The 22,141-nt window shown below is 41.5% G+C and overlaps 3 protein-coding genes and 1 long non-coding RNA gene across 4 annotated transcripts; 1 reads left to right on the plus strand and 3 right to left on the minus strand.

Annotated features, from left to right (window-relative positions):
* Positions 1-689: 689 nt before the first annotated feature.
* On the plus strand, positions 690-3,692 carry LOC136421980 (calcium-independent phospholipase A2-gamma-like). The gene is made up of 3 exons (XM_066409580.1): positions 690-2,112; positions 2,844-3,003; positions 3,455-3,692. Exons 1-3 carry the CDS (start codon positions 839-841, stop codon positions 3,668-3,670), a joined length of 1,650 nt encoding a protein of 549 aa, XP_066265677.1. The 5' UTR covers positions 690-838; the 3' UTR covers positions 3,671-3,692.
* A 1,775-nt stretch (positions 3,693-5,467) lies between these two features.
* On the minus strand, positions 5,468-17,793 carry LOC136422040 (galactose-3-O-sulfotransferase 2-like). Its single transcript, XM_066409657.1, has 7 exons — positions 17,753-17,793; positions 17,468-17,649; positions 16,946-17,241; positions 8,598-8,830; positions 7,933-8,211; positions 7,223-7,405; positions 5,468-6,016 (listed from the first exon to the last, which is right to left on the minus strand). Exons 2-7 carry the CDS (start codon positions 17,629-17,631, stop codon positions 5,813-5,815), a joined length of 1,359 nt encoding a protein of 452 aa, XP_066265754.1. The 5' UTR covers positions 17,632-17,649; positions 17,753-17,793; the 3' UTR covers positions 5,468-5,812.
* On the minus strand, positions 13,594-15,874 carry LOC136422318 (galactose-3-O-sulfotransferase 2-like). Its single transcript, XM_066410018.1, has 4 exons — positions 15,648-15,874; positions 14,982-15,260; positions 14,359-14,541; positions 13,594-13,920 (listed from the first exon to the last, which is right to left on the minus strand). The coding sequence occupies exons 1-4, from the start codon at positions 15,690-15,692 to the stop codon at positions 13,723-13,725; spliced, it is 705 nt and encodes a 234-aa protein (XP_066266115.1). The 5' UTR covers positions 15,693-15,874; the 3' UTR covers positions 13,594-13,722.
* Positions 17,794-19,737: 1,944 nt separating the features above from the next.
* LOC136422036 (uncharacterized) lies at positions 19,738-21,992 on the minus strand. Its single transcript, XR_010753566.1, has 3 exons — positions 21,717-21,992; positions 20,965-21,147; positions 19,738-20,383 (listed from the first exon to the last, which is right to left on the minus strand). It is a non-coding gene; the product is annotated as an uncharacterized lncRNA (long non-coding RNA).
* Between the last annotated feature and the right edge of the window lie 149 nt (positions 21,993-22,141).

The following is a 22,141-nucleotide window of genomic DNA, read 5'->3' on the forward strand; positions in this document are numbered from 1 at the left end:
CGAGGCATTCTTCAGAGATATTTCGGAGGCATCAGAGCTTCAGAAACTTTTTCAGGAAGTCGTGGTGATCCGCGTCCCCACCCTTACTCAGAAAGAGCTGCATCAACAAGCCATTGCCGTCTTGCGAACGTCTCTCTCTCGGTTGTGTAACGAGGTAGCACATGTTCGCAAACAGTTGTCCATGTCTGATTTCGGTGCACCCATCTTATTCCCAGAGACCGTGTTCTGGGAGCTTTGTCAAAGCCTCATTCATGTTACCAACCAAGAAATGCAAGCAAAGGGACATCTGTCAGGGGGTGGTAAAAATCTAGTCAGCCTGGCATCGAAACGACTTCGTTCCCTCAAAACCAAGGATGCGTTCTTTGATCGCTTTTTCGCAGAGATCAGGAATCATGTCGCTGACAAAAGTCTGCAGTCTTCTGACGGACTTAGGAAGTACAGAGAGAGGTACCAAGAGATGGCAAAAGTTGCCCTGCACTGTCTCTCTCTGAGTATTGCCTTCGAACTTAGCCTGAACGCGCAGCTCCTAGCATGTACCAGGAAAGACATTCTGAGCACCTTTGAAAAAGACGTTGTAGAAATCCTAGAAAACGCAATACGTGTCGTTAACAGTTGCCGTCCATGTATGGCAGACAGCCCCATGAGAGGAGTTTCGTTTCCCTGCACATTAACCGCTGAGGAACATGGCGATTTTCACGAAAATCCCGAAGCTACCATACCGCGACAAAATGGGTGTCTAACGATCTTTGAGAAGCTGTACAACCAGTGGGAGGGGGGCATCGAGGGTTTCTCGAATCTCTCGTCTGCTCAACATCTCATTAACGACATACAAGGTGCCATGGATGGGAAAGGTATAAGGGAGATGGCCGAGTCACAGGCGAGAGTGCTCCACGAGTTTTTCGGGTCGGATGTGTGTAACAAAACCTCCGTCTGCTGTGTCTGTCTCGGGCGGAACGTCGACGTGTTCCTCCCGTGTGGCCACGCTATCTGTTCCGCCGATCACAAGCTGAAAGTTCTCTCCGGGGACAAGGTATTTCTATGTCCTTTCCCACACAATGCCGGATTGGTCAGTTCCATGACGACACAATCTATCAATGACTACCAAAATGACGACCCAGTGGCTATTCCGGAAGCCGAAAACGTTGGAATCCGGTTGCTCGCCCTTGACGGTGGAGGGGTACTCGGACTCGTTCAGATAGCAGTGCTTCTAAACATTCACCGCCTTGTCTCCGACTTTGCTCCTGGTATAGAAATACACGAGCTCTTTGATTTGATCATCGGAACAAGCATCGGATCTCTTATTGGTGCAACCATTGGATTGCTCCACAAAAATCCGACCTCTGTAAAAGAATTCTACCTACGAAGTATCAAAAATGTATTTCAAAAAGTCGGTTGGAAGCGATTTTCTGGGGATGTCCTTGCAATGCTTAGCGGGAGTAGATACTCCAATGCATTTCTTGCATCACAACTACGAGACATGTATGCTGATCGTACTCTAAACGGGGACGAAATCCCCGAAGATCACAAGGACCAAAGACAGTCCACAACTTCTGCTACCCAATCGAGTGATTCGGGTGGCCAAAAGTCTGCTTCAGGCAACGAAAGACCCTCAGCCGACAGCGGGGCGAGTAAAACAGGACGATTTGAACTCAAACTACCAATCGTAGCGTGTGTTGTGTACGATGTCGATCAACAGAACGTGGTCACGTTCTCGGGTCACAACTGCACCCACAGAGCAAGGGACGTCGTGTTGGCAAGCATGGCGGCACCTCCATATTTCCCTCCGGTCAAAATCTTCAACAACGGCCGGCAGCAGACGTACTGCGATGGAGGAGTGGGTGCTAACTGTCCCGCGGCCGAGGGAAGAAAACTCGCCAGGGAGGTGTGGCCAGAGAAACCTGTCGACCTGATGCTGTCTCTGGCCTGTAGGGGACGACCACCAGGGACTACCAGCTCGTTCACCGCGTCACTCGTGCACTTCATCTCCCGTACGGAACAGATTTGGGATGAGATGGAAAAGGACAACGACTGCTTCGTGCGAGTGTCGCCGAAAACCGAGACAAGGATTCACGACTGGGCATTGGACAACACTGATGTAGATACGCTACAGGGGTGAGTTTTAGCGCTTTCGTCGTACGTTTTAAATCTTACCAAATACCAAAGTTTTGAAAAGTTATATGGTTGCTTCAGTAACTTTTGTTTTCTGTAGGCTATTGCTGGAATATTTAACCTTCATCGATGTTTTGTTAATGTTATACGAATGTATAACTTATCAAAGCAACCTGGGATAGGAGGACGAAGGAAGTACTCATCGTGTTAAAAGAAATCATTGACATGAATTTATCAATTTTTGCACAATAGGCCTGTGTTGCTGTTTTGCATTTTCAAAATTGTTACAGGTTTGCGATAGCAAAACCTATTCTATTTTTGCTTCCAAGGATGGGGGCCGCCATGTTGGATGTGACCATTTTACTAGGAGGGGTGTTTGGGGGGGGGGGTCGCTTATGTTGGATGTGACCATGTTAATGGAGGGGTGTTTTTCTTGCTAGTTTTTTTTTAGTTTTGGGTTGGGTGTGACCATTTCGACCAGAGGAATGTCTTTTTCACTAATGTGTGACAGATGAAAGTTATTAGTGTGGTGGTGCTATGACCTTGACGTTGATACAAATGGACACAAGGCCCACTGTACTAAAGGACGAGCAAGGTCCATTGAGCATCATGCTGTTGCGGTCTTGTCTGAAAGTAAGGGACGAAAAGAACCCAACGATAGAGGGTTAATCTTATTGATTAGAGTGTTAAGATGATAAGGTCTGATTTAGCCCCAGCGTTGTTCTTGCTATTAGGATCATCGATAAATGGATCGAAAAGCCAGCAACTCAGCGTCAGCTGCGACACGTGGCGTGTATGCTGTCAGCTAAGTTTTTCTACCTGGGCAGTTTTACCCCTGAAGTCGCCAGGTGGCGCCCTGGACAAACCTGTCGTGTTGGCATCTTCCAAAGAAAGGTAATTTTTTTGTTTTTATCCGTATCATGTTAGATTTGTGTTTCGGAAATGTAACCAGTCATTATAGACTCTATGAATCTTTATCGTTCGTAAGCAATCTTTATAAGCACAGCATACCTTTATTTTATTTTCTTCTGTAAATACTTCAAACCCAAGACCCGCTATTTAATCTCACACTGATTTAAGATCCTTGCGACAGTTCCACAAAATGCAAGTGTGGAGCAAATATGTATCTGTTGTGTACTATGTGATTGTAAACCCTGCAGCAATTCAGCACTGTCTGGCATTGCACGGGTAATTTCTGACCAATAAACCACTATTATTCCTTATTCCTATTAAAGAGTGCACCTTTAATTTGGACTGTTTGATTATAAAAGATGTATCTTAATTTGGACAGCTTGATTATATAGTTGTGGAATAAAGTTCTACATGTACGCCTTTTTTTACCCAGACACGATACACGCTACAAGAGACTGACTTTCGAGTCGTCGTCAAAATCGGCAACAGCGAGGTGCTGTGTAGCGTCCAACCCGACCCGAACAAAGATGGCGGCTTCTTTGTGGAGTTCGTCTGTCCGCGCCGTGACGTCACACTTTCGGTGCAGCTGTGCATTCTGGGATCGGAAGTGGATGTTTCTGGAAGCCCCTTCGTCTTCAGTGTAAAATAAAGGTAGCAGAACCATTGTGGAAAGTACCTTGCAGAACACAGTATTTCGCCTACGGGGATTTACATGGTTAAGGATCCCAAAGTGAAAAGGTTCGACGCCTGAAAATGTGCACAAAGAAATAACAAGAATCGAATATGTTCAGGGTACAATCTATAAAATATGTGAAAATGAGCTAAAGTTTGCCTGCTCGTTCTCTTTTAAAGCACTTTTATTTGCAAGCACGTCAAGAAATAGCCCAACCATCGTGCTTAGGTAACATAGCTGACCATAGCACAGTATTTCTCCGCGACCCCTGTGGTCAAAAGTACTTCGGGTATAAAGTAGTGCGTCACAGAACTTGACAAAGCCGTAGACATTCTTCTGTGAACGTTAGTGAGGCGTAAACTGTGGTGAATGGTAGAGGAACACGTCAGTATTGAGACTGTATGAGGGCTGATTAATCTATTGATTGATTGATTGATTGATTTAGTGATTGATTGATCGATTGATTGATTGATTGATTGATGGACTTATTACTGACAATCTGACACATGACTGATTGACAATTTCAATTAATCTCCAAGCAGATCTACACGGTGCCAAAAATCGTATATTGTAGCCAGAGAAGCTCCAGTCAGCCAGGTAAGCTCCAGTCCGGAGCTAGCATATACGATTTTTGGCACCGTGTAGATCTGCTTGGAGATTAAATTTCAATGTCAATTTGTCTATAACCTCACTTTTTTTTTCTGCGATTTGTATGAATTTTGGCTTTAGACTTTATTTTTCACACGGCTGAATCAAATAAATTCATTTATGAACAAACCAAAATACTACATCTGTGAAGTTTGAGTTTTCTTGTACCGTGCTTTCTGTCACAATATCGTATTATTAATGTTTGCTTATTATATTATTTGATGATTGACATTTCCTGTGTGAAAGCTAATGTGAAAGAATAAAATCGTCAATATACGTTACAACAGCAATTCATCACTTTGTATGCTGTCTGTATTGCTTCATAATGCGTTTAATACATATATGACTGTAATATAGTGTCATAGGTTTACATAATAATTATTAATCAAGAAGACCAGAAACATGAGAAAATCTAAAAATATGATGATATTTAGTAGTCATCTACATACAACTGCAATATATGATTCGAATATTTGCGATTATTTGACTTCATTTCACATATAACACAACAGTACAAGTTTATTGCTACCATAGCTTGTACATGAGATCTTAAATGAAGAACAGTGTGGTGTGGAGAACTTGATATTCCTGGAAGATATTATCAAGATGAACGAACAATAATTTTCATAAACTAGTACATTCCAACCTGCAAAACTTAATATCCAAGTCTTTATGAGGAATATAGACTTCTAACACAGGAAAAATACATTTTAATGACAGTTAAGACATATTACCACATGGCCAGATGGCGTCGACCAATCAGACGCCTCCATTGCCCATGTGTTATGACGCCATAACACACCCGCTCGACCGTTTCATTAGGTAGAGGGGGAGGTTATCTTTTTGTTAACAGTCGTATATTGTTTATTTTTTCCAAAAAAATGTTTTATTATCTTAGAATGAATCAAATATTTTGTGAGCATATGACAAAATAGAATAAACCATTTCGATACAAGTCAAATCTAAACGGGCGGAAAGAAAACAGTATTCAGACACCAGCAGGGAGGAATGATGATAATAGATAATAGAATAGATTTGAAAAAGATTTGACATGCCAAGATTGCAATTGTATTAAATATTATCTGTGGAAATTTTGATTTAAAAATGAAATCTATCATCTTCTGTACAAAAGGGCAAATGTAAATTCTGAAATGCACTCTTGATAGTATAATGGATCTATGCGTCATACAGGAATTTTCTACTCTTATATGGGTCAGGTTGGATAGGCTATATGATAATAACGTTAATTACAAAACATGCTTAATTATAAACAAGGCTAGACACGCTCGTAATACTGTAAATGCAGAAATATTCACGGTGGTTTTATGTACGTGGTTTACGCGGTCAACTCTTTACCGCAAACTTAAAACCACCGCGAAAAGCCGTTCCATTGGTTGACTAGCGCAACTATAGTTTCAAACGCGAACTCAAAACCACCGGAAACACTCCATTTTCTCCCTACCGCGAAATTTAATGCTCGAGAACACTTCTATCAACGTGTAAACGTTTTGTCGGCAAGCCTTTGATGCCAGCCGCTCGAGCTAAATGTTTGTTTTTGAAAGTAGTCTTCCCCCTGTGCAGAAGTCTGTAGTTAGATAGTATGGTCATAACGCTGTAGCTCATTTCTTCTTTTGTATATCTCCGCCCTTTAATCTCTATGTCAAGGTGATACGCCTGGAAGGAAAAACAACCAATTGGTAAATAAATGCATCTGTAGCTATCATATTTTTAGATAGACATGCTTCGTGTTAGTATTTCAGAAGGATTATGTATTTTGGTTTCGATACATTTTTTAAGATTTGTTTACAGTATCAGTTAAAGGTGCCCTAAGCGATTTCAGGGGGTAAAACTTGAAATATTCTGGGGAAAGCAATTCTTTTTGGTGAGGTTGAAATTTACATATACTTCCCTATATTAGCACATTTGCATCATTATTTCATACTTTGGGCGTTTAAAATTAGTACAGAAGCAAGCCACAAAAGGAGTATTTTGTTTATTGGGTCCCCAAAAAAATCAGCCCAGAATCGAGCCGTAACCGTTTTCTGTCGACAATCTTCGATAACTTCCGGCCGCGTGACGTCACAATGCCCAAGTACATTGAGCCATGACCACGTGATTATTTCTTCGGAAGCGTTCGGGATTTATCGGTCGGAATCGTGCATGTTCGGAAGATTTGAAATGATGGCTGGCCTCCAAGTGCTCAGATTTTCAATGAGTTCCCACCGCACAACGACATCACATTTTTGCTCCATGATGGTCGATATACAATGGGATAGTGTTATCTAAACTTACTATGGATAGAAATCAGAAAAAAATTGATTTTGAATATATGACTTTCAGCGCTCTAATATTGCTTAGGTTGCCTTTAAGAAAGGGCCTGAATTTTGCAAATTCCTTGAGAACCACAGTTTTCAGTTTCTTTGCTTATAGTTATAAGGAGCTTTTGAATGTTGTGATGAACGCACAACCTTTTTTTCAATGCATGGTAATGGAGAGTGCTCCAAATAAAGAAAGTGATGCAAACTAGAAAGGTGATAGCAACCGTCATTTGCTCCTGAGCAAATATAGCATATTTCACTCTCTCCTCGTGGACTAACGGACCTTTTGTAATGATCAAAGCTACATCTGTTTGAATGTGACGTTCATTGCGAGTGTGTTCCTGCAACATGACCTCAGGTAACCTGGATGGAACACGCGTTCTTTAGCCAGCAGCGGAAAGGGCGGAACCTTAAATAGAATACCTGGGGGTATTTGTCATCTTTACCTCCATGCCAAATTTCAGGTTGTTTGGTCCAGAAATGGCAGAGTTGAATCGATTTGAACAAAAACAATGCATACCTCTGGTATGGGAAGTGAAATATAAATAGTTTAAGCCCCTACCTTTGGTCTTGTCATGTACCAACAGTAGGTCTTGTCCACTTCAAATTCAGGATTCCATTTCGATTCAGTTATGACCATGGCCTGCTTGTCAACATGACGCCCTTTCATTGCTCTCTCGCAAAAGTCGCTGACATCAATCTTGATGCGTCTAAAATATTTCAGCTCATTGTAGAAATCTGGACCCTAAAGGTTTCAAGAAACAAGTGCTTTTGAAAAAAAGCTAGGATTTCCATAAGGGTTGCTTTAAAGATTGAAAGTCTTTTTTATGTAAAGTAATAAAAGTAAATATGCGATGATGCAATCTTAGAAGGTCAAGGATATTGTCGGGATGTCAATAGTAACATTTCTTGCAATATTGACAAATTAGTAATTTGTTACCAACCAATCAGAGCATACCTTACAATCAATCAATCGTTCGCAGGCATCAGCGTCTTTCAAGCTTTCATTAATTTGTGAATAACACCTCTTAATCTGGTAACTCTATGGCCATATATGTAAAAACGACAACTTAATGTATACATCAGATAGACAACCGTTAAAAAACCTTTTGTTTAATCTTAAGTGTCTTTTTTAAAATAATTTCATGCCCCATGTATTATTAGTTAGATAACTTTTGTTCGTCCGATAATGATTGACATGAGAAGCAATAGATTAAAATGTCAAAATTCATGTAAAAGATTATTAAAACGTCTGTTAATGACAACGGTTACCTGGGCGTTGATCTTTTGCCACAACGAGTTGTTAAACGTGTTGTACAACATGTAATCCACGGCGCTCCAACGACGGTGGTTCTCTTGTTCTTCAGGTGTTGCCACGTAGGTCTTATACGGGTAACCGCGTGAGTTTTTGCTCTTAGAGTAAAACAAAACGTCTCGGAGTTCCCAGCACATAAGACGCCTCAGAAGAACGACCGATTCGTCCAAGTGTTCTAAAATCATCACGAGGGTGAAGTTAGAGTCTAACTTGCTGATGTACTTGCGAGCTTCCTCCTGGTTGGTTGGTTACAAAACACCAAAAGAAATCAGTAAAGAATAATTAGAAAGTGTTTTCAACAGTTCACTAACTCGTGCGTACTTTAATTGAGGAGTTGGATATCAAATCCCACTTCTGACACCATGTTGCATATCGTAACTTGTATATATGTCGTGGAGTATGCTAAGTTATGTAATGTTTCAGATATGTTTTCGAAGATGTTCCATCCAGGCTTTCTTAAAGAACAACAGGGAGTACAGTAACTGTAGTACTCACTGTTGCTCATATACGTGTGGAAATATGGAACATAGTCTTTGACAGGCAAAAGCCGGGATGGTAAAATTGTAACTTATCAACTACAAAATCGCATCATTTTTTTTTTACAAACAAGTTTTTCACTTACTTCTTCATCTGCCCTCTCGGCCGGCCACCCCATGTCAAAGGTCATGGGGTTCCTGGTACCGTCCCACGTGATGTTCACGTGAGGGAAGAATGTCTCGGACCTGTTCCTGTACTGCCAGGGGTCCTGTAGGAACTTTTTTATAGGGTTCGTCTTATCTTGAATCCCAAGGACCATCGGGAGATGGTGGTAATTAATCTGAGACTTGAGGTGACCGAATGGTTGTCTTAATATAGCTGAAGAAGAGGAAGAACGAAGTAGGTCGTCAATATGTTTTAACCCTATTCAGACTGGGGGGGGGGCTTTTGAGGCCCGCGCCAACTTTGATGTCGCATAAGTCCTGAACGGCTAGAGCCACTAAACGTCGTGAGTTTTCCTAAAATGTAGTTGGCAACAATTTTATATTGTTTATATATAAAGTTTATGATATATTGTGTTTTCATGGCAACGGGTTTTTGACGGGCATATTTTACAAAATTAGCTAATCTCGGGTTTAACATTGAAGTTTTGAGGTTTTCTTGGTAAACCACACATATTTTCTTACATTAACTACATCTTATGTAATTTCATGTAATTTTTATGGTTTAACATTAATCAATTATGCTAATGGAGGACATACCATCAGCTTACTAATGGAGGACATATCATCGGCTTACTTATAGTTATAAACAGTCAATTTTCCCTTCAAAGTCGTATTTCGGTATACCTGGTATGCTTTTTATGCAAAAAACATTTAGATAATCGTTGTTAGTCCTTTTCATTATGTTTTATTGTGTTTTAGGGTTATTTGCTAAAAAAAATGTATTTTTGAAAATTCAAGATGGTGGACCCAAGATGTTAGCCTGGAGTCCAGGCTTCTTAGCTTTAGTCCGCTACCCAAGTTAGCTGATTTCGTGACGTCATCGCCAACCGTTTGAATAGTAACGGCGCCCTGTCTTCTTGGCGAGGAGCGGAGCTTGGGTAGCAGACTAAAGCTAAGAAGGCTAGACTCCAGGCTACCAAGATGGCAAGTAGCTAAAAGATATACAACGTCATTTTATGACGTCATCTTGACGTCATTGCTGTTGCTGTTGACAACAAGAGTCTTAGCAGACATTACTATATTGTTATTCACCATTTCTGTGAAGAATTTGTTGCATACCTTTGAGTTTTATGGGAATAACGTATTTTTACGGTTCCAGCCAATAAGAATTGTCGCATTTTCATAAATTACTTATGCACCATACACGGGTTTCCAGTTTCAAAGGTCAAAGGTCATTGCCAGTACTTCACGGAATCTTTGCATGAACGTGAATTGCATGCAATAAATATAATATCTATAATATAGATCTTACCTACATGGCAACCGTTGCTAGGCAACATTTTCCCTTGACAATCAGTGCCCCCCCCCCCCTTCCAGGATGACCCAAAAAAGCCCGGTCTGAATAGGATTTAGTAAATGTTCAAGTGTCATTATACCATGTCTGTCCAAGAAATAAAAGAAACCGAACGATTCAAATATCTACGCTCTTTTGAGATTCAAATCAAATTTGTTGCTTGACATGGATACTATATTAAAGTATAGTCTCCCCAGGAATACATGTTGTAATTCATTACTTACATATGTATTTTGTCTCTGGTGGAAACTTGCTCCGTAGCCACGTCTTGTTGTACGCAAAATGATGCACCAGCGTATCGTAATTTTCATCTGGCATGTGGACGTACTCATTTTCCTCTGGGGGAAACGGCCAACTGAGCCAACCCTGACCCACTGGCATCAGTACATTAAGTTTGTTGTAAATCGCGTAACGCTGAAAGATGTTGATCGTTGTGGTACTGCCTGTCTTGTGGGTCCTTATAAAGACGAACTTCTTAGATGCCACACAGGAAGAGGACTTAGTCTCCTCGCCTTGTCTTCTAAAAATAAAATCAGCCATAGAGCGAAGGTGAAGAAACACTAAAATCACAACAGAATACACGAGTTTCCAGTTTCAAAGGTCAAAGGTCATTGGGAGCACTTCAAGGCTGGCCCATTCTTATATATAGTAATAGGCAAGGTCATTGGTGCAAAAATAAGAATAAGTGCATGAATCTTTGCATGAACATTGCATGCAATAAAAGTAATATTTCTAATATAGATTTTACCTACATGGCAAACGTTGCTAGGCAACATTTTCCCTTGACAATGTAGATGAAATCTATATTAGAAATATTACTTTCAATGCATGCAACGTTCATGCAAAGATTCATGCACATTTTGTTATTTTTTGCACCAATCACCTTGCCTTTTACTATGTATCAGAATGGGGCCAGTCTTGAAGTGACCTTTGACCTTTGAAACTGGAAACTGGTGTATGGCAGTGAATGCCCCTCACATTAACTATGCCCCCAGGGGATAAGTACATAATTACTTAATTTAACGAGATCTTAGTAGGGCCGACGCCCTACCTTCAACTGCCATGTTTGGATTGCACGGTTCGTTTACCACATGTACGAAGAAAACACTCGAAAGTACAGATATGGTTAAAGGTAAAATCCATCAACTTTATTCCATGGCATACCTGTTTGCACAACGGATAGATGAAACTAGCCTGGATACCAGACCTTTCGCGCGATGCGATGCGATAACCCATTTTGGGCGGGGAAGGCCTAGTAGGGATAGAGTTGGCACCCGGGCGCTCTTAGCAGCCGAAATCAATTTCTATCGCCCAGCGCGAGAGGTGATTAGGGGGCCGTGTGCTAACTCTGGCGGCGGCGCAAGTTGCTTCCCCGGCCGAAGGATTAGCGCCAGGAGTGCGGTGGTCTGGCACCCAGGCTAAGATTAAACACGAACATGTGCTTACGGGCTTTTTTGTTCCAAACGATTAAACATGTTGATTGTACATTTTATAGACCGGCATTGTAGATTCAACATACCAGCTATATTCCCTTTTTCTCAATATTAAAGACATCATCTGCACTACTTATCTCACCTAAGGGTATCCTTGGCAGGCAGTCTGGTATGAATCCTGCCCTCTCGTGTCCACTGGCTCATGTAGGACATGTTTGGAACATCCTTGAAATGGGCGCGGTTCGTGACGGGCACGGATCCGGACACGACAGACATGTTTGGAACATGCGAAAGGTGAACTGTTATTAATAACAGGGTGGCCATGACTCCCACGGCGAATAGAAATGTTACCAGTGTTCTTAGATTCATTGTCAGCGCTTCCGGAATTCCTCTCTCCCGAAAGAATAAAAGAACCGTCGTCTTGAACAGCTTCACCTTAACAATGACGAAGAAAAGCCTTTAGAAAAGTTAAGAAATACATACGATGCAAAATCCAGTTTCGCATCAGAGGGTATACCGGTACGGTAACCTTTCCAAAGCGTAACCCGTCGATCAGGTTTTGTACACTCGCGTGTGCGCATGCGTCACATGACCAGCAATAAGAAAAAAAATATAGTAGTATAAAAACAATAACTTGAAAAAGAAAACAGCCGGGTTGAGTCTGCATCGGAGGCTATAAATGGTCGTGTTTTTCGGCTTTTCTGTAGAGCTCGTCTGACCGCACACGGAAATCACACTATTTGTTATTGGGTAGGCCGACCTCTCTCTCTTCGCAGCCAGCTAGGGTTGAATTGCGAGGAGCGCACAATTGGCGGGGCTAGATCGCAAGGGTCTGGAGCGGCTGCCATTCAGCGCTAACTCAGGTGGCCTCAATATGACAATTGCCCCATGTGCGGCCAAGGACAGTAGGTTTTGAACCACTCACACCGGGAAGGACCCCTACTCTTTTCGATTAATGCGGTGAGTTCTTTAACGTGCTCGAGGTGTGGCTCTCCTCAAACAAGGGACCTCCATTTAACGATTAACGTCCTATCCGAGGGACGTTTCTAACCGAAGCTAGGTACTCGTTTACACTTGAGTGAAGTGAGGAAAGTCGTGTAAAGTGCCTTTCCCAAGGGCACAACATCGAGCCATATCGGTGGTTTCGAACCCGGAACCTCTCGGTTGTGGGCGAAACGCCCTACCGAATGCGCCACACGATGCCATTATCTCGGTACAGCTGTACATTAAGCGGAAATGGCCATATATGAAAAATCCTTCGTTTTCATGAACGTGAACGATGGACGTGGGTTTGTGTTATCATGACAGGGTTTGGGGTCCATTTGTTTGCATATTACGTAATTTTTAGATTGGTTTTTAGATTGTAATTTTTAGATTGTTAACTGATTAGTTGAATGCTTGATTGATTGATTGATTAATTGATTGATAATCTTGAATGACACGTTACTTTCATGACACCATCGACAGTGTCAATTTATTCATCACATCTTTACTTGATAAGATTACTTCTCCTATTACTATATACATACTTAGGCGCATAATTATGTATCTAACACATCTACATGTATAGTCACGTTACAACAGGCACTATACAAAGACATTACTTTTCCTTTAGCGATTTTAACGGTTTAAGTATAGATATGAAAAAAAATAACATTCTTCAGTATATCATCTGCATACATCTTCAATACATGATTATTGCTACCTTAATTTTTGCATACAATACGCACATAACACAATTCATGGTACCATGATTTCTACATACAATCTGCCACGAAGGACAAAGCGGTGTAGGCAACTTCTATGGAGGACAGTATTAGGTTAAACAAAATAAAACGATAATATACATTATCTCGTATTGGTCAACTTATGAGGCGTATGAGCGCAAAATGAGGGGTAACGCTACGGGTGTTCCGGACCGTGTGATAACTTTCGGTATCACATGAGGTTCTAGAGTTGTATTATCACACGGGCTTCCATAGAATATTTCGAATGCATTTCGAGCGCGCCGGTTGCGCCGCCGTCGAAAATTCGAATACCGGATTCGGAGGTTGGAATCAATGTTGTTACAGTTTTTTGTTCAAGGACACAAAACTCCCTCAACTTCCGGCGCATTGCGCATTGAAAAGTGTGTTTTCTCGGGTGGTTATGACAAACATAAAATACAACGTTAACACGCTATATATATCGAAAAACTATAGAGCAAGTACATTCTAATTGAAAAATAAGATCTCTCATATCAACTTAACAAAACATGATTCAACCAAGCTAACATGCAGCACTCTATGATAAGCATATGACATGTCAAAATATACGGCCTTATTCAGGCACTGTTTTAACGTGTATACGTTTTTTCTTTAAGCCCCTTATGCCAGCCGCGTTGGCTTCGCGCATGTTTTTAAAAGTTGGCAGTCCCCTTTGCAGAAGCCTGTAGTTGAAGATTAGAGTCATAACACTGTAGCCCATCCCTTTTCCTCTATATTTTGGCCCTTTAATCCTCTCGTCAAGGTACCATGCCTGGAAAACAAATCAACCATGTACCAAATGGTAAATAAATATCTCCGTAAAATATATGTGCACAAGTCGTGTTCCGTATTTCAAAATGATTATTCATGTTGATATAGCTTGTTCAATACACCTGTCTATTCCTAGCAGCTTTCTTGTGATTGTTTATTTCCTTGCTCAGTAGTAGTAGTAGTAGTTGTTGTAGTAGTAGTAGTAGTAGTAGTAGTAGTAGTAGTAATAGCAGCAGCAGCAGTAGTAGTAGTAGTAGTAGTAGTAGTAGTAGTAGTAGTAGTAGTAGTAGTAGTAGTAGAACCTTTATTTTACTTGGCTAGCCCTGTTGACCTGAACAACAGTAATGCCATAAGCAACGTTTTGAAGCAGCAATATACGAAAAGATTCAAGATACAGCTCCAAATATAAAGAAAGTAGTAACAAAGTTTCAGTGCATACCTTTCTTCTTGTAATGCACCAACAGTAATCCCTGTCCACTTCAAATTCTGGATTCCATTTCGATGCGGTTACGACCTTTGACCGATTGACTCCGTTGTGGTCATTCATTGTTTCCATGCAGAAGTCACTGACGTCATTCTTGATGCGTCGGAAATATTTCAACTCGTCATAGAAATCTGGACCCTAGTGGTTAAAGGAGCAAGGTTTGATGAGATACAATTTAAACGTATTTTTAGGTGACACAAATTCATTCATTCGTTTTTAAAATTTCGTTTCGAATTTCCTTATCTGGCTAATTTTTGTCTGCTTACTAATAATTAACAAAAGAAGTAATACATATCAATTGCAAAATCCGTGAAAGTATAAAAAGATGCGTGAATAGTTTCATCAGGCTGGTAAGAAATTTAGTACACCGACGTGATTGTACATATGTAAATACTTTGCGTTTGGGAATGCATCTCATTAATATGTATAAGCAGCAACACCTGTGCTGCATTTCTATGTAAGCCAGTCAGAATTGCCTTGAAGAAGGTGACGGAATAAATCTCTTGGTTGTGTAAAAATAGTCTTTTCTATTCGATAAAGAAGATGATCAAAAGTCTATTGGTGGTAAATACGGTTACCTGAGCGTTGATCTTTTGCCATAATGAGTTGTTGAACGTGTTGTACAACATGTAATCCACGGCGCTCCAGCCACGGTGGTTCTCCAGTTCTTCTGGTGTTGCTGCATAAAACTTATACGGGTAAGGGCGTGAGTTTTTACTCTTAGAGTATAACAAAACGTCTCGGAGCTCCCAGCACATAAGACGCCTCAGAAGAACGACCGATTCGTCCAAGTGCTCTAAAATCATGACGAGAGTGAAGTCAGCGTCTAATTTGCTGATGTACTTTCGAGCTTCCTCCTGGTTGGTTAAAAAAGGGATTTGCTACTGTCAGTAGAGAGTAATGGCGTCACTTTAAGTTATTTGATACAAAGAGTTTAAAAGTCCTTGTTTGCAAAGATTCATTAATAGGGCGTGCATACAACCCCAAATGGGGAAGTTGGGTCAAATCCCACTTCTGACACCATTTTTTACCTCGTCACATGTCTCTATGTCTTGGGATGACCTTGTCTACTCTTAACTCATTGTAACACTTTTCAATTAGATGAGCAGAGAAAGAAAAATGTTTTCAAAGAAGGATCATCTAAAATTTATTGAAATAAGACTTTAAGATCGTATATACAGTGATTCTGGAATAATAAAAAAATGAAACTGCCTCGTTTTTTCACATTCAAGTTGTTCACTTACTTCTTCATCTGCCCTCTCGGCCGGCCACCCCATGTCAAAGGTCATGGGGTTCCTAGTACCGTCCCACGTGATGTTCACGTGAGGGAAGAATGTCTCGGACCTGTTCCTGTACTGCCACGGGTTCTGCAAGAACGTCTTCACTGGGTTGTTTTTACTTTGAATTCCAAGGACTTTTCTGAGGTGGAAGTAATTGATCTGGGACTTAAGATGACCGAACGGTTGTCTTAATATCGCTGAAGAATAAGAAGCGTTGGTATGAACCCACTAAGAAACCACTAAGACCATAATTCAGTATTGTAAACTCCCCTTCATGAAAGTGTAATAGCCCAGGGGCCTCATACTGGGAAAGACCCATGCTGTCATTCTATGTGTTGGGATCCTGGGGACAGGAATAAATCATGCAGATCCACAATCTCTGTCGTCTGGCTCCCTGTATCTGCGTCCAAGTCTTAACATCGGTCCACAACATTAGAATGTAGCCTCCTTCGCAGTCTTCCTAGAACGGCGGCGTTCGTATTTGGGGGAGGGGGGGGGGGTGGCTGACGCGATTTATTAGGGGCAATGTCCTCTAATGCCGGCAAGGGAGTTTCACGGCATATATGGAAAGAAAGGCGGTCGTCCCTCGGCGACATAACTCCCTCGGCAGCGAAACTCCCTTGCCGGCATTAGAGAACCTTGGCCCGTATAAGAAATCGCGCCCCCCTCCCTAAATATATAAGCCGCCGTTCTAGGAAGTCTGCGAAGGAGGCTAATAAAGATGTTTAAAGGAAGTATTCAAGGAATATTTCATGTCATGTCGGAGTGGTAAAAGAAACTGAAGTAATTCAACCGTGATTGTCTTAAGTGTACAGCTTAGTTGGACATGCACCGCAGTGGCAAACAAACTTGCATCAGCAACATTGGACCTGGACCAAAACCTGCGTTCTCATCCTGCAAGTCTCCAGTTACACCATTTTGTGGAAATGATTGACAGTAGCAATTTTGTTTGCTGTTTTCTCTCCATCCTTCCCCTTACACCTTTACCTGACGTACGATTTTGCGTTGATTAAGCCCAAACCCAAATAGTACCTTAAGCCCCCTTTCACTGGACCCGCGGCACGCTGGCGGCGTCGCTGCGGCCGATCGAATTGACAAAGCATTCAACGAATTTCATAGACAAAAAACGAATCTTCTTTGTGTGTTTTGTTCCAATTTTAAAGTCAAGGGTAACACAAATCCACTTTAGGACACAGGGACGCCGCCAGCGTGCCACGTGTCCAGTGAGAGGGGGGCTTAACACGTCTGGAATCATCACTTACAAATGTATTTTGTCTCTGGTGGAAACTTGCTCCGTAGCCACGTCTTGTTGTAGACAAAATGGTGAAACAGGGTATCGTATTCTTCGTCCGGCATGTGGACGAACTCATTTTCTTCTGGGGGGAACGGCCAACTGAGCGCACCCGGGCCCACTGGCATCAGTACTTTTAGTTTGTTGTTAATCGCGTAACGCTGAAATATGTTTATCGTTGTGGTACTGCCTGTCTTGTGGGTCCTTATGAAGACGAATTTCTTTTGTGGGACACAAGAAGTTGAAACCGACTCCATTTCTGGTCTTCTAAAAAGAAAAGGTAGCTTTAAGTTAGAATGAAGGTGAAGAAACACGATAAACAACGCTGAATGTCAGTTAAGCTTGTTTTCAGGGTCCATCGTTTCCTATTGTCCCCTAGGGTAACAATTATGATAACTGCCTTACGTCACAATATTTTGATTCTAGATCTTACATTTTATGTTATATCAACTGTTGTCAATATTAGAGACGTTATATTCACTATTTGTCTTACCTATGGCTGTTGTTGTTAGGTAGGTTGGCTTGAAAAATGTCATTTCGTCTCGAGATGCTCGTGTAGAGCATTTTTGGCACTTGTGATTGGTGAACTGTGAATAATAACAATGTGGTCGACACTCCCAAAGCGAACCCATATGTTAGCAGTGTTCTTAGATTCATTTTGGCGCCTCTTGTCACCTGTAAGAAGAAAAGAATCTATGTTTATGATAGTTTTACGTTGACAATGACGACAAACTGGTAGAAAAAGACATAAATATACAAAGCAAAATGAAGCACTGACCTTTTTGTCTCTTGATGTTAGTTTTCCAAATCCGTACCCGTCGAGCAGGTTTTGTTAGCATGTGAGTCACATGTGACGTAACACTAGTACTAGAACCAAGGTCGTAACGGCAAGGGGCAATGCAGGACTCCCTTCACTCATTTTTCCAGTATGTTTGCCCTTTTTCATTGAGATTTACATGTAACACGTTTGTGAAAGGATTGACACGACCGGTGACTATCATCTTTTCAAGATGTCAACCCAGACCAGACTGTAAGGTTTGATCCACTCACAACGGGACGCACTCCTTTTATTTTCGATAAGGGTTCTTTCACGTGCTCGAGGTCGGGCTCTTCTCAAACACGGGACCTCCATTTAAGGTTTCAGACCACAGTATTTCTCCTATAGGGATTTATATAGTTAAGGATCCCAAGGTGAGAAGCTTCGACGCTTGAAAATTTATAGAAAGGTGCACAATCAGGGTGCCAGATTTTTATATGTTTGACTTCAAGGTTCAATCTACAAAATATCTGCAAGATGAGGTTAAATTTGCCGGCTTGTTCTCTTTTAAAAGCCACTTTGATATGACCCCCAGCGGAGGTCACCGTACTGCAGGCGACTTACAGTAGTCGGGCGGTAACAATATCCAGGCGCGAATCCATCCCGACCGAACAAACATCGTAATCAAACTCGTACTATCTCAAAACTGACGTATTCCTCTGCCATTCACCACAGTTTGAGCCTCGCTAACGTGCACAGAAGAAAAACTACGGCCTTTTCAAGCAATGTGACGCACTACTTCGTACCCGAACTACTATTGGGGACGGGGGCCGCCCATTAATACTGTGTTCTGCGACCTTAAGGGGAGGGAGCAGTTGAACAGACTTCCATCAGATTATATACAAAACAAGGAACAAAAACAGGCTTCAAAGTACACTTGATAGTATTTCAATGTCCAAAAACTTCCATCCACTGGACAGCTAAACATGTCTAGTTGCCGTTTTTGGAAAAAGCCGGGGTTCGACTCCTGCATTCTAACGCACTAGACGTGTTTGAACGTAAACAAACCCTGATCTTACCCCCTGCAGCTGAGAATCACTGGTCTAGTATGGGAAAATCCCCTCCCAAATGATGCAATTCTATACCACAACAAAGGTCACAATTTCTTTCTGGATTTGAAAATTAAACACATGTCTGGTCTCCCTGCCTGAAAACTGGCCAAAATTGACCAAAGATTTCACCAGGAAAAAATTCTCAAAAATAATAACAAGAAAAAAAACATGGACATGCAAACTGGGCTTTGTGAGCAGGTCCATTAACCGGTCCCTCCCCTTAACGGCCTGTCCGCGGGTCCTTCATAACCAAAGATAGGTACTTATTTTCACCTGAGTGAAGTTAGGAAAGTCGTGTAAAGTGCCTTTCACAAGGCAAGGACACAACGTTAACCTGACAATTCAGGGGACCCCAGATTCAAACCCAGGATTCTGGGCCAAGCACCCTACCACTGTGCAACCGCGATGCCACTAGACGGCGATCGCGGAGCAAAAATAGAGCGACCAGAATTGAAACTTATGGGACCTGGATCTCATGATAGAAATATGATGCAAATTGTAAAAGTATGATTTTAAAAGACAACAAAACGTAGCGGAAAATATTTTTGTATCTATGTCATTCGATAAGCGAATTGTCAAATCTTGTTTAAGAGGTGTTTAAGAGGCCGGAACAACCCGAGCCTCACTTTGGTGCTTGACCCCCAGCTGACCCCGGGAAATTCAAAATGGCCGCCGTAACTGGAAAGAGGTCTATTGAAATGACCGCACTGTTGTTATATGTGCGTTCGTTGGTTGATGCATGTATGCCTCATAGGTATACATATAAAGACAATGTCGTAATTATATCCAGTGAAGATATGTCAAGAGCTATCAAGCAGATAGACTGAGACAAAAATTGATATTCAGCAGTATCATACATCTGCAAAATATGACTCAAGTTCTTTATGTTTGCTTTCCTCTACCGTCATTCAATATATAATACAACAGCACGAGTTTATGGCACCCTTCGTTGTACATAGAATCTACCATGAAGGACAGATAGCTCTGTGGAGAACGTCGTTAGAGTCCAGGAACGGTGTCACCTAATAGGAGGAATGATATGAACGAAAACGAACATAAACTCGAACAAGACAACTTGTGAGACTTATCTTAATCTAAAAGTTGAGGGATACCATTATAGACTACACACAGAAAGTGCCTTCAACTTTAAATTACGTTATCTGATATCACAAATATGCTTCAACCAATTGCAAGCTAGCCACACTCTATGGCCACCGTCATCATCATGACGGGAATACCTTCACGTCGAAGGAGGAACCCCTCCTTTGATAGACTCCAGTCTTTTCGTTGTCCTGCCATTCTATGATAAGAATATATGACGTCATGACAACAATATACGGCACTATCCTGGCGCTGTTTTGATGCGTATATGTTTTCGACGTAAGCTATTGATGCCAGCTGCAGCGGCCTCGCCAGTGTTTTTGTAAGTTGGCAGTCCCATGTGTAAAAGCCTGTAGTTAAATATAAGAGTCATAACACTGTAACCCATCTCCTTTTTGGTATATTTTCGCCCTCTAATCTTCAGGTCAAGGTCGAACGCCTGGAAAACAAAGCAACCAAGTGGTAAGTAAATAGATTCGTAAAATATAAACATAATTCGTACAAAAAAGGCCTTATTTATGCTTGAAACATCTCGTTTATTTTTCAGTGTCTAGGAAACACGGCCCTAGCCTGTATCTATATCTGTATCTGTACAGATATAGATACAGGCTAGGTTATTAAATAGATCCGTAAAACATAAGCATGATTTGTGTAACAAAGGTAGTGTTCACGCTTGATATATTTCGTTTGGTTTTCAGTGAAACACGGTCCTAGCCTGAGTGTCATCCTGTTCAGTTCCAGGCTCTACCTTCACCAAACAGGCCAGAATCTGGCAGGATACAATCATTCCAGACGACTTAAATGTCAGCGAGCTCAGACCATTTGATGAAGGTAGAGCCTAGAACTAAACAGGCTAATACGGCCTATATATATGGCCTAGCAGCTTACTTGCCAACCACGCTGCTTTTTTCCTTGCTCAGTAACGCTATAAGCTGAATACGTATGTTCCAATCAACGCAAACATTCAAAATTAACTTGATGTACAGCACTCCAAATATCGAAAATAGTCTTGGTGCTTACCTTTGTTCTTGTTATGTCCCAACAGTAGTCATTGTCTACTTTGAATTCATGATTCCATTTCGACGAGGTTATGACCATTGACTGATTCTCTCCATTTTGTCCTTTCATTGTTTTCATGCAGAATTCGCTGACGTCATTCTTGATGCGTCTGAAATATTTCAACTCGTCATAGAAATCTGGACCCTGAAGATAAAAGGCGGCGAGGAAGGTTTGATGAGTATAATTCAATTACAGGTGACAGACATTCAGTCGTGTAATGGCTGGCAGCTGACAAACGTTGGTAAGTCATAGCTATAGGAAAATAACAACAACACCAGTATAGCAAGCGTTAGAGAGAATTATTCTAAATTTCTTCTTTTTCTCAAATTAAATACCATGTGTTTCCTAAAGCCCCTCTCTTACCGGACCCGCGGCACGCTGGCGGCGTCGCTGCGGCCGATCGAATTGACAAAGCATTCAACGAAATTCATCGACAAAAAAGAAGAATCTTTTTCAGCTCTGTGTTTTTTGTGTCTTTTTGGTTAAGTTGTACGTTTTGAATAATATTTAAAAAGTCAAGGGTAACACAAATCCAGTTTAGAACGCAGCGACGCCGCCAACGTGCCGCGGGTCCAGTGAGAGGAGGCATTTAGTCGGTTGACTTTTGTCTGCCCACATCTAATTCACACAATAAGCAGTAAATTACAATTACAAAATCCATGAAAGTATTGAACAATATAAATTAAACATTTCAGTCATTCAAAACTGGTTACCTGAGCGTTGATTTTTCGCCACAATGAGTTGTTGAACGTGTTGTACAGCATGTAATCCACGGCGCTCCAGCCACGGTGGTTCTCCAGTTCTTCTGGTGTTGCCACGTAAAACTTATACTGGTAAGGGCGCGAGTTTTTACTCTTAGAGTATAACAAAACGTCTCGGAGCTCCCAGCACATAAGACGCCTCAGAAGAACGACCGATTCGTCCAAGTGTTCTAGAATCATCACGAGAGTGAAGTCAGCGTCTAATTTGCTGATGTACCTGCGAGCTTCATCCTGGTTGGCCAAAAAAGAAAATAGCAACTCGTCAAGAGATCAGTAGAGTGTAATGCTACCAATTGGAAGTATTTGTAGTGATTCCCCAAGGGGCACATACAACCCCAATGGTAGAATTTATATGAATCCCACTTCTGACACCATGT

The sequence above is a fragment of the Branchiostoma lanceolatum genome, chromosome 16, assembly GCF_035083965.1.
Source record: "Branchiostoma lanceolatum isolate klBraLanc5 chromosome 16, klBraLanc5.hap2, whole genome shotgun sequence".
Lineage (NCBI taxonomy): Eukaryota > Metazoa > Chordata > Leptocardii > Amphioxiformes > Branchiostomatidae > Branchiostoma > Branchiostoma lanceolatum.